General features: G+C 39.4%; 1 protein-coding gene across 1 annotated transcript; it reads left to right on the forward strand.

Moving 5' to 3' along the window:
* The first annotated feature begins 2,787 nt into the window (after positions 1-2,787).
* Positions 2,788-12,878, forward strand: LOC136437015 (uncharacterized). The gene is made up of 5 exons (XM_066431437.1): positions 2,788-2,931; positions 9,563-9,640; positions 11,216-11,290; positions 11,883-11,930; positions 12,648-12,878. The coding sequence occupies exons 2-5, from the start codon at positions 9,580-9,582 to the stop codon at positions 12,809-12,811; spliced, it is 348 nt and encodes a 115-aa protein (XP_066287534.1). The 5' UTR covers positions 2,788-2,931; positions 9,563-9,579; the 3' UTR covers positions 12,812-12,878.

Raw genomic sequence — 12,878 nt, forward strand, 5'->3', positions numbered from 1 at the left:
TTTTATCTTGCGTTTGGGTAATGAACTGAGAAAGGTGTAGCTCCTCACCCTTTTCATAGAATGTACTGTATAAAGGTGTGTGTCTTGGCCTGCTACGGCGCATTGTGTGTGCTCGTATTCAGCCATGTATAATTGGCACCGATTATCTTATCAAACATCTGTATAGAATAGGTCAAAGGCAGATAAATTTTATCACGGTTCATATGCCATGTCGTGGCCATACTGATATTGTTATCGGGTTCCGTTGAACTATTATGCTGAAATCGTGGTTAGTAGTTCCTTTAACATGGATACTTAACTTTTTGTGTGGTGTCGTGTGGCGTACTGGTTAGAGCATTTGGCTGTCAGAAAAGGGGCTGTCACCAAGTTATAGGGTAGGAATTGAGGCAAACACAAAACATGAACTATGACACCGCCCCTCCCTCTCCTCTTGAACTAACTGGTTTGACGGCTTACTAATACGAGCCATTGTTGCAAAGGGACTCTGTCATTGTCAGATACCAAGTTGGGAGACGCTCTGTCTAGTCGGGGAAAGTTTTGATCTACCTGTAAAAACCTCACTCAGAAGAGACGTCTGAACAAGACAAGCTTCTACAGTTTTGATATCGCTGTGGTCACTGCATCAAGCGTGAGTTGTGTAGTATTTTTCATGCCTTTCTTAATTTATGTCAGACCTCCTACGAGCAAAAAACCAGCATGGTTTGATAGTGGCTTTCTGTAAGGTTGGTTTTAACAAGCTTGCGGTCTCAGAACGCCAGGGTTGGTTGGCGACACATTTCCAATTTGAAACCCGCTTTTTCCCCAACTGATTAGGCGCGAGGGTTATTTAAATATTCAAAGGTTTGATAATCTACCCATGCTTTAGATTATCTTGTTTTGTAAACTCCCTATTCTGATCTTAGTGTGGAAATCCTTCCCTATGTTTTGTGTGTGCGTGTGTGTGTGTGTGTGTGTGTGTGTGTGTGTGTGTGTGTGTGTGTGTATGTTTGTGCGTGTGTGACAAACATTTGGTAACTATCTGTATGCACCAACCTTCGTGGCCCTTGGACAGCAACCGATCCTTATATGGTGGTCCCAGCAAAAATTTCGTAATAAATTACTGAGAAAAATTACGCCAACCATCATTAAAAAAAATCTTACAAAGGGACGGGAGCTCCACTTCGATCGGTAGGTTGAACTAGATAAAATCTGCCTATTAGATACATGTATAATTATAGCTTCCCTTCAGTCAAGCATTCATAATTACAACTATGTTCAGCACATCCACTCCAGTTAACTAAAATAGTCAATAGTTTAAAACAGTTTCTACCACTTCTTTTCAGATTGACGGAAAAATTTGTCTGTCAAATTCCGTAGTGGTCATTCAACGCTCAATAAAATTGTATCACATTGTAAGAAATGTTATGAAGGTAGCTTTTATCTTAGAAATTGGGTAAGGAAGTGAGAAAGGTGCAGCTGCTCTCTCTAGTCAAGGAATGTACTGTATAAAGGTGTGTGTGTGTGTGTGTGTGTGTGTGTGTGTGTGTGTGTGTGTGTGTGTGTGTGTGTGTGTGTGTGTGTGTGTGTGTGTGTGTGTGTGTGCGTGTGTGTGTGTGTCTGCCTGTGTTTGTTTTTTATGTATACGGAGAAATTCTCAAACGCAGTTTTCGTTTTACCGGCCAAGACAAAAAATCTGTTAACTTTGTTTTTGCGAACTTATATAAAGGTCAGTTTCTTTAGACGCAAATGAAGACGTCCATCAATTCTACCGCTGCTTTTTAGGTAAATTCAAAATTGTCCTAGTGAGAAATTGAACAGGGAAAGTCACCCAGAGCATGCGGAGACCAACACATTGACCAAACATTCTTACCGGAGGAAGGGGGGCTACACCTTTTTCGGTTGGCTGCTCTTGAATAATACCTAACCATTGGATGCAAATATAACACTGTCACACAGGTATGCATGTCTTTCTTGTCGTACCCTCCCCCTCTTTTATTTAAGTACTTACAGAAGGGAGGGGGGCTGCACCTTGATCGGTTGGATGCTCTTGAATAATTGTTATCTATCCTATTTAAACACCACACTGCCTTCCATTTATGAATGCCAATTTTGCTCCCCCTCCCCCTGTTCTGAGATAAATTACTTTTTTTTTCTAAATCGGAAATTATTCTATTTCATTTAAGTTTTAAGTCAGATTGTGTTTAACAATCAATGATATCTGAAATTAATCTGAGTCAGGGACATTTAAAGGCTATCGCAGCTAGATAATGATATTGACCTTTTCGATGCAAATATCATACTGTCACACAGGTATGCATGCCTCTCCTACCGTCCCCTCCCTCTCTTTTGAGTAAAAGTACTTAATGAGGGGAGGGGGGCTGCACCTTGATCGGTTGGCTGATCTTGAATAATTGCCATTCATCTGATGTTAACACCACACTATCTTACAGGTATGAATGTCAATTTTGGACATTATTCTATTTCGTTTTATTTTAAAGTCAGATTGTTTTTAACAATCCGTGATATCTAAAATTACCTTGAGTCAGGGACCTCAAAGACTATTACGGCCGGATAATGGTTTGTTACATGACATGAAAACTTGATGTTCTGAGAGAAGTTCATGGAAGCATTTCAAGATATAATCACTCTCAATAATTAGTAAGAAAATTACTTTTCCATTAAGGCTGGCCTTGGGGGGTAATACAGTTGTTTGATAATTTTACCATAAGAAGGACACCGCCCTTCCCTCTTCTCTTAAACCAACTGGTTCGACAGCTTACTAATACGAGCCGTTGTTGTAAAGGGACTCTGTCATTATCAGATACCAAGCTGGGAGACGCTCTGTCTAGTCGGGGAAAGTTTTGATCTACCTGTAAAAACCTCACTCAGAAGAGACGTCTGAACAAGACAAGCTTCTACAGTTTTGATATCGCTGTAGTCACTGCATCAAGCGTGAGTTGTGTAGTATTTTTCATGCCTTTCTTAATTTATGTCAGACCCCCTACGAGCGAAAAATCAGCATGGTTTGATAGTGGCTTTCTGTAAGGTTGGTTTTAACAAGCTTGCGGTCGCAGAACGCCAGGGTTGGTTGGCGACATATTTCCAATTTGAAACCCGCTTTTTCCCCAACTGATTAGGCGCGAGGGGTTTTTAAATATTCAAAGGTTTGATAATCTACCCATTTCTAGATTATCTTGTTTCAGTGTAAACTCCCTATTCTGATCTTAGTGTGGAAATCCTTCCCTATGTTTTGTGTGTTTGTGTGTGTGTGTGTGTGTGTGTGTGTGTGTGTGTGTGTGTGTGTGTATGTTTGTGCGTGTGTGACAAACACTTGGTAACTATCTGTACGCACCAACCTTCGTGGCCCTTGGACAGCAACCGATCCTTCTATGGTTGTCCCAGCAAAATTTTCATAATAAATTACTGAGAAAAATTACGCCAACCATCATTAAAAAAATCTTACAAAGGGACGGGAGCTCCACTTCGATCGGTAGGTTGAACTAGATAAAATCTGCCTATTAGATACATATATAATTATAGCTTCCCTTCCCAAAGCATTCATAATTACAACTATGTTCAGCACATCCACTCCAGTTAACTAAAATAGTCAATAGTTTAAAACAGTTTCTACCACTTCTTTTCAGATTGACGGAAAAATTTGTCAGTCAAATTCCGTAGTGGTCAATCAACGCTCAATAAAATTTTATCACATTGTAAGAAATGTTATGAAGGGAGCTTTTATCTTAGAAATTGGGTAAGGAAGTGAGAAAGGTGCAGCTGCTCTCTCTATTCAAGGAATGTACTGTATAAAGGTGTGTGTGTGTGTGTGTTTGTTTGTGTGTGTGTGTGTGTGTCTGTGTGTGTGTGTGTGTGTGTGTGCGTGTGTGTGTGTGTGTGTGTGTGTGTGTGTGTCTGCCTGTGTTTGTTTTTTATGTAAACGGAGAAATTCTCAAACGCAGTTTTCGTTTTACCGGCCCAGACAGAAATTCTGTTAACTTTGTTTTTGCGAACTTATATAAAGGTCAGTTTTGTTTGACGCAAATGAAGACGTCCATTAATTCTACCGCTGCTTTTTAGGTAAATTGTCCTAGTGAGAAATTGAACAGGGAAAGTCACCCAGAGCATGCGGAGACCAACCCAATGACCAAACATTCTTACCGGAGGAAGGGTGGCTACACCTTTTTCGGTTGGCTGCTCTTGAATAATACCTACCCTTTCGATGCAAATGTCACACTGTCACACAGGTATGCATGCCTTTCTTGTTGTCCCCTCCCTCTCATTTGAGTTAAAGTAATTACAGAAGGGAAGGGGGCTACACCTTTTTCGGTTGGCTGCTCTTGAATAATACCTACCCATTCGATGCAAATATCACACTGTCACACAGGTATGCATGTCTTTCTTGTCGTACCCTCCCCCTCTTTTATTAAAGTACTTACAGAAGGGAGGGAGGCTGCACCTTGATCGGTTGGCTGCTCTTGAATAATTGTTATCTATCCGATTTAAACACCACACTGCCTTCCATTTATGAATGCCAATTTTGCTCCCCCTTCCCCTGTTCTGAGATAAATTACTTTTTTTTCTAAATCGGACATTATTCTATTTCATTTAAGTTTTAAGTCAGATTGTGTTTAACAATCAATGATATCTGAAATTAATCTGAGTCAGGGACATTTAAAGGCTATTGCAGCTAGATAATGATATTGACCTTTTCGATGCAAATATCATACTGTCACACAGGTATGCATGCCTCTCCTACCGTCCCCTCCCTCTCTTTTGAGTTAAAGTACTTAATGAGGGGAGGGGGGCTGCACCTTGATCGATTGGCTGATCTTGAATAATTGCCATTCATCCGATGTTAACACCACACTATCTTACAGGTATGAATGTCAATTTTGGACATTATTCTATTTCGCTTTATTTTAAAGTCAGATTGTTTTTAACAATTCGTGATATCTAAAATTACCCTGAGTCAGGGACCTCAAAGGCTATTACGGCCGGATAATGGTTTGTTACATGACATGAAAACTTGATGTTCTTAGAAAGGTCTATGGAATTATTTTCAGATATAATCACTCTCAAGAAAAATTACTTTTCCATGAAGGTTGGCCTTGGGGGTAATACAGTTGTATGATAATTTTACCATAAGAAGAACACCGCCCCTCCCTCTTTTCTTGAACCAACTGGTTTGACGGCTTACCAATACGAGCCATTGTTGTAAAGGGACTTTGTCATTATCAGATACCAAGCTGGGAGACGCTCTGTCTAGTCGGGGAAAGTTTTGAGCTACCTGTAAAAAAGTCACTCAGAAAAGACGTCTAAACAAGACAAGCTTCTACAGTTTCTATATCGCTGTAGTCACTGCATCAAGGGTAAGTTGTGTAGAATTTTTACATGCCTTTCTAATTTTATTTTAGACCCCGAACGAGTAGAAATCAGAAGGGTTTGATAGTGTCTTTCTGTAAGTTTGGTTTTAACAAGCCTGCGGTCTCAGTTCGCCAATGTTGATTAGCAACACATTTCCAATCTGAAACCCGCTTATTTCCCAACTTATTACGCGCGAGGGGGTCATAAATATTCAAAGGGTTAATAATCACACAATGCTTTCATCTTGTTTTGTAAATTCCCTATTCTAAACTTAGTGTGGAAATCCTTCCCTATATTTGTGTGTGTGCGTATGTGTGTATGCGTACATGTTTGAATGTGATTATTGTGTATTTGTGTGTGTGTGTGTTTGTGTATGTGTGTGTGTATGTGAGTGTATGTGTGTGTGTTTGTGTGTGTGTTTTTGTTTGTGTTTGTGTCTGTGTGTGTGTATGTGTATGTGTGTTTGTGTGTGTGTGTGATGAACATTCCGTGACTATCTGTATGCACCAATCTTCGTGGCCCTTTGACAGCATCTGATCTTTATAAGGTAATCGTAGAAAAAAATATAAAAATTACTGAGAATAAAATCATGCCTCGAGTTCGGAGAACCCAACCATTATAGAAAGAATCTTAAAAAGGGACGATAGCTTCAACTTGATCTGTAGGTTAAACTGTGTAAAATCTGATTATTAGATAAGATAACTTCCCTTCAGTCAAGCATCTATGATTGCCACTATGTTCATCCCTTCCACTCCTATTAACTAAATCAGTTAAGAGTTTAAAATATCTTCTGACATTGCTTTAAAGAGTAATGGAAAATTTTGTCAGCGATGACTAAACTTTTATCACATTGTAAGAAATGTTATGAATGTAGCTTTTATCTTGCGTTTGGGTAATGAACTGAGAAAGGTGTAGCTCCTCACCCTTTTCAAGAAATGTACTGTGCAAAGGTGTGTGTCTTGGCCTGTTACAGGGCATTGTGTTTGCGCGTATTCAGCCATGTACAATTGGCACCGATTATCTTGTCAAACATCTGTATAGAATAGGTCAAAGGCAGATAAATTTTATCACAGTTCATATGCCATGTCGTGGCCATACTGATATTGTTATCTGTTCCGTTGAACTATTATGCTGAAATCGTTGTTAGTAGTTTCTTAAACATGGATACTTAACTTTTTGTGTGGTGTCGTGTGGCGTACTGGTTAGAGCATTGGGCTGTCAGAAAAGGGGCTGTCACCAAGTTATAGGGTAGTAATTGAGGCAAACACAAAACATGAACTATGACACCGCCCTTCCTCTCCTCTTAACCAACTGGTTTGACGGCTTACTAATACGAACCATTGTTGCAAAGGGACTCTGTCATTTGTCAGATACCAAGCTGGGAGACGCTCTGTCTAGTCGGGGAAAGTTTTGATCTACCTGTAAAAACCTCACTCAGAAGAGACGTCTGAACAAGACAAGCTTCTACAGTTTTGATATCGCTGTAGTCACTGTATCAAGCGTGAGTTGTGTAGTATTTTTCATGCCTTTCTTAATTTATGTCAGACCCCCTACGAGCGAAAAATCAGCATGGTTTGATAGTGGCTTTCTGTAAGGTTGGTTTTAACAAGCTTGCGGTCGCAGAACGCCAGGGTTGGTTGGCGACACATTTCCAATTTGAAACCCGCTTTTTCCCCAACTGATTAGGCGCGAGGGGTTTTTAAATATTCAAAGGTTTGATAATCTACCCATGCTTTAGATTATCTTGTTTTGTAAACTCCCTATTCTGATCTTAGTGTGGAAATCCTTCCCTATGTTTTGTGTGTTTGTGTGTGTGTGTGTGTGTGTGTGTGTGTGTGTGTGTGTGTGTGTGTGTATGTTTGTGCGTGTGTGACAAACATTTGGTAACTATCTGTATGCACCAACCTTCGTGGCCCTTGGGCAGCAACCGATCCTTATATGGTGGTCCCAGCAAAAATTTCATAATAAATTACTGAGAAAAATTACGCCAACCATCATTTTTAAAAAAATCTTACAAAGGGACGGGAGCTCCACTTCGATCGGTAGGTTGAACTAGATAAAATCTGCCTATTAGATACATGTATAATTATAGCTTCACTTCAGTCAAGCATTCATAATTACAACTATGTTCAGCACATCCACTCCAGTTAACTAAAATAGTCAATAGTTTAAAACAGTTTCTACCACTTCTTTTCAGATTGACGGAAAAATTTGTCTGTCAAATTCCGTAGTGGTCAATCAACGCTCAATAAAATTGTATCACATTGTAAGAAATGTTATGAAGGTAGCTTTTATCTTAGAAATTGGGTAAGGAAGTGAGAAAGGTGCAGCTGCTCTCTCTAGTCAAGGAATGTACTGTATAAAGGTGTGTGTGTGTGTGTGTGTGTGTGTGTGTGTGTGTGTGTGTGTGTGTGTGTGTGTGTGCGTGCGTATGTGTGTGTGTGTGTGTGTGTCTGCCTGTGTTTGTTTTTTATGTATACGGCGAAATTCTCAAACGCAGTTTTCGTTTTACCGGCCCAGACAGAAATTCTGTTAACTTTGTTCTTGCGAACTTATATAAAGGTCAGTTTCGTTAGACGCAAATGAAGACGTCCATCAATTCTACCGCAGCTTTTTAGGTAAATTCAAAATTGTCCTAGTGAGAAATTGAACAGGGAAAGTCACCCAGAGCATGCGGAGACCAACCTATTGACCAAACATTCTTACCGGAGGAGGGGGGCTACACCTTTTTCGGTTGGCTGCTCTTGAATAATACCTACCCTTTCGATGCAAATATCACACTGTCACACAGGTATGCATGCCTTTCTTGCTGTCCCCTCCCTCTCATTTGAGTTAAAGTACTTACAGAAGGGAAGGGGGCTGCACCTTGTTCGGTTGGCTGCTCTTGAATAATACCTACCCATTCGATGCAAATATCACACTGTAACACAGGTATGCATGTCTTTCTTGTCGTACCCTCCCCCTCTTTTATTAAAGTACTTACAGAAGGGAGGGGGGCTGCACCTTGATCGGTTGGCTGCTCTTGAATAATTGTTATCTATCCGATGTAAACACCACACTGTCTTACAGGTATGAATGCATATTTTGCCTCCCCCTCCCCCTGTTCCGAGTTAAATTACTTTAAAGTTTAAACTAAAATTCGGACATTATTCTATTTCATTTAAGTTTCAAGTCAGATTGTCTTAAACAATCCGTGATATCTAAGATTAACCTGAGTCGGGGACCTCAACGGCTATTGCGGCCGGATAATGTTTTGTTCCATGACATGAAAACTTGATGTTCTGAGAGAGGTCCAAGGAAGCATGTTGAGATAAAATCACTCTCAAGAATTAGGTAGAAAAATTACCTTTCCATAATAGTATGCCTTGGGGGTAATACAGTTCTATAAGAATTTTACCATTAGAAGGACAACTACAACGTACCGATATTCTGGCATTTACAAGTAGTGTTGATGTCCGAACTTGCGACAAGCCCAAAACATGACCTTCGTCACTGCCCTTCCTCTATTTGGGGAAATAACAGGTTGAACGACTTGCCTACGTTAGTTATTGTTCAATCTAAGCTCTATAATTGGCATACACGTAGGGGCTACGAATACAGGCGGTTTCACTAGTCTGGCTTTAATTTTGACCTTTGCCTACCGTGCTGAGAACACGTGTTTTTACAAGGCACGCTTTTACTGTTTGGATATGGCCTGTAGTGAATGATACAAGAGTGAGTTGGATAATTTTCACCCAGTTCTCGTTTCATTTCAGACCCTGGACGAATAAAATGTCTAACGTTTAGACGTTCAGGCTGGTGTGTGTGTGTGTTTGTGTGTATGTGTGTGTGTGTGTGTGTGTGTGTGTGTGTGTGTGTGTGTGTGTGTGTGTGTGTGTGTGCGTGTGTTTGACGTAAATCTTCTGGCGCAATGTTTGTATTTTCAAAACAGTTGCAGTTAAAAATTCTGCTAAGGGCCTTTGTTTGAAAAAAACGAGACCTGTGGTCAGTCCAATCTGAGTGAAACAGTTTTGTCGTTGACCAGCATTTCCTCTCAAGCAGCTTTGAAGGCTTCTTCATACCTCCTTCCAAGTGATGATCTTCTTATTTAGTCAAATTCTAATCATCTCCACGTCCTATTGTTCATTGCGTTCGTTTTCAGTGCCATTACTGTCAATGTCGTCACTTTCCTATTGTAGAAGTAGTCCGGAGGAGATAACTTTGTTTGTTTTTTGTCCAGGATAAAAGGAATCAAACATGAAGGTTGTTGGTGTCATCGTGCTTGGATGTGTGGCACTCCTTTTTTCTTCTAGTTCAGGTCAGCTTCAAACATTTTAAACTATCTATTCTCTGTCAAAACTAAACATACATGTGTTCATTAACTCTCAAACACCCGAACCTATTTTTAATTGCCTGAGCGGGGTCAAAAATGACCCAAAAATGTTTTGTTTACTAAAATCTCCATTTTTACTTTTTTCGCTGATTGTTATCCATACATTGCTTCATCAATGTAAGAGGAATGTTTTGGCATCTTTAGATATGAATAAATCCCGTTCATTATCATTATTTATGCAAAAAGAGCAGAAGGACCACTTCTTGAACTATTCCTGTTTATACCGGTATGGGAGTTTTCAGATCCAAGCCAAATTTCATGTTGCATCACTAATGAACGGCTTACGCGAGAGCCACCAAACTTGGTGGCTTTTCATAAATTGTCCTTAACAAAAATTTCAAATGGAAAAAGTGAGTTCATCGTTTTCCGAGTTGCCATGGCAACGGGTTTTTGACAGGCATATTTGACAAAATCTGCTAATTTTAGTTCAAACAATGACGTTTCGAGGCTTTGTTTGTACGCCAAATATATTTTCTTACTTTGTTATGATCTTATGTAATACAATGAAACTTTTAGGATTCAACATTGATATTTTATGCTGATTTGATGACGTCATCCATCAATATCCAAGATGGCGGATAGAATCCCATAAAATTACGTCATCATGACGTCATATTACGTCAATATGACATGAAATTTGTCATGGTAATACTAATTCACATGTGCATCATCCTCTAAAAATTTGGTGGTCATACCATAAGTAGTTCAGGAGTTACAGAGGGCAGGTCTCAAAAACAGCACATTATTTTTGCTGGGGTCAAAAATGAACCCAGCGGACTCATCACAGACTTCCCTGTATAACGTCAACAGTATTGTGCCCATCTCCCTAGAAAATTATGAGAGGTCAGAAAAGATGTCTACTGACAAAGTCACGGAATTTTTTCAGATCAAACATGTTCAGATAGCACGTCAAAATCCACGCCTGGGGTCAAAAATGACCCCACTCGGGTGTTTGAGGGTTAAGTTAAATCAAATATTTTTCTTGTACAATTAAAGAATGTATGTAACGTATACGTAAAGGGTATATAACAAAGGGTATATAACAATATATGAAAGAATGAACAATCTCAGCCTGAACAGGAAAGCAGTCCTACGTTTTTAACTTTTCAGCACTTGGGTTAGTTCATAGTGTTCAGTGAACATCTCTTGGACTTCAAACATTCAAGATTCTAGATGAAGCAACTTGGTAATATTTATCATTAGTTCTTTTTTTCATTAAGTGTTCGTATCTTCCCTTGCTGATCAGCTTCCAAGGTAATTAATGCTGTACAAGACTAACGTTAACAATTTTTACATTTCCCATCAATTTTGATGCAATACCATAATGATCACGAATTATGTTTTTGAAGAAAAATTCTCAACTGTTTCAAATTACTCTATAATTCTATTTTTACTCTATCATCCACACATTCCATTCATCATCACTTTATAACAGGAAACTGAGCTCAAGAACTTGAAGGTTTTCAATACATTAAACTTATTGTCGTTATCATGTTTCAGCTGTCGACAGTGACCAAAAGCAGGCGGAAGTGGTCGACAAACTCGAGAAGAGTATTCTCCAGATTTTACTGGAAGGTAACCAAAATTTCCAATAATAAAAAGGTCTATGGCTTTCGGCATCGTTTTGCACGGATCACGGGTTATTAACAGAAATCAAGTTCATTCAACGAACACTGGATTCTTGGACATTGTTAAGGTTGTATCAAATTAACGTCCGCTGCATACGAAATCTTAACGGACCGACATATTTGGAAACTATATAGCAAATGATACGTATTCTCATCGATGCAAGTGTAATTTATTCTAACTACTTAACTGAAGGATGAAAGACATATCAGAACATAATTGGAAAATCAATTAACGCTTATTTTTGTCTATTCTTAAAAGTGTGCTCCTTACATTGAACCTATTCTGCTTCTGCCGATTTTTGTTGTTGTTGTCATTGTCACAAGCATCTCCCACAAATCTGACTTTTACCTTGTTTCGAGGAAAGAGTTGCAAAATAGCTTAATGCATAAAAAGTTTAATGCAAGGTGTGCATGCTGAAATCTAGTATAATAGTAAAGACTAGTAAACAGCTGAGAAGTGGCAAACTTGCGATAAACACTTTACTTTTCTATGAACCTTAATTTAGATATTAGACTAATCACATGTCTGTTACATATAGTTGGTGACAAGGAGCAAAAGGACCGTTCTGAGGAGGGGGATGTCAACTGTAATTATCTCATTTTTTATCACTTCGCATCCCTAGCTTGTACGGTAAGGGAAATATGAATTTTAGACATAAAATACGTAAATGAGGTGCTCAATTTTATAACACGCATTCCCTTATATTCATATTTCCTAAAGCTACCTACATTCACTCGTTCACTCACTCACTCACTCACTCACTCACTCACTCACTCACTCACTCACTCACTCACTCACTCACTCACTCACTCACTCACTCACTTACTCATTCAGCCACAAGGGCAGCATAGCGTTAAGCAAGAGTTCTCTACTGCTTTACCGTAATATGAATATGAAGTTCCTGCTTAAGATATGCAAATTGATCGTCATTATCAAAGCACAAATTCAGTTGTATTCACCTTTCCCTAAGATACACTTTCAATATGACATCCCTAGCATTTACCGTAAGGAAAATATTAGTTTCTGCATAGATTGTGCAAATGAGGTCCACATCAGTATAACACACATTCCGTTGTATTCACCTGTCCGTTATTAAAGATGGGCTTATCAATGTTGACAATTTGCCAACCATCTTCAGTCGCAAGTTAGTAATGGATCATCTGGACTGAGATTCTATTATCTTCTTTAATGACAATGTATTCTAAGACTTCTTTCATTTCGTTTGGTCGTCCTTCATTTTCATATCATTGTTTATCGTTTATACAATCCAACATAATTAAGTGCATTTTCTATGCTTTTTCAGATTCTGCCTGCGACTGGTACGGTACAGCTCCGTTCTGCGATGGCTCCTGCCCCAACGTTCGGAAAGCTGCCGTGGAATGGAGCAAGTGCGGGGACGGAAGATGCTGCTGGACAGGCCAAAAAGTTAAGTGCTGTGCAACGTGGGAAAGCGGAGGTCCTTTATAAGGGAAAACAGCAGTCTCATTTGTCGACAATCAGGCGTAGCACCAGCATGTTTTTGAGGGGCGGGGGG

Source organism: Branchiostoma lanceolatum, chromosome 6 (genome assembly GCF_035083965.1).
Source record: "Branchiostoma lanceolatum isolate klBraLanc5 chromosome 6, klBraLanc5.hap2, whole genome shotgun sequence".
NCBI lineage: Eukaryota > Metazoa > Chordata > Leptocardii > Amphioxiformes > Branchiostomatidae > Branchiostoma > Branchiostoma lanceolatum.

What these genes read in the sequence shown, in the direction of transcription:
- LOC136437015 (XM_066431437.1), top strand. Translation starts at nt 9,580, where the DNA reads ATGAAGGTTGTTGGTGTCATCGTGCTTGGATGTGTGGCACTCCTTTTT. An exon ending in CCTTTTTTCTTCTAGTTCAG is followed by an intron (nt 9,641 to 11,215) that starts GTCAGCTTCAAA and finishes ATCATGTTTCAG; the next exon opens with CTGTCGACAGTGACCAAAAG. An exon ending in TGAGGAGGGGGATGTCAACT is followed by an intron (nt 11,931 to 12,647) that starts GTAATTATCTCA and finishes ATGCTTTTTCAG; the next exon opens with ATTCTGCCTGCGACTGGTAC.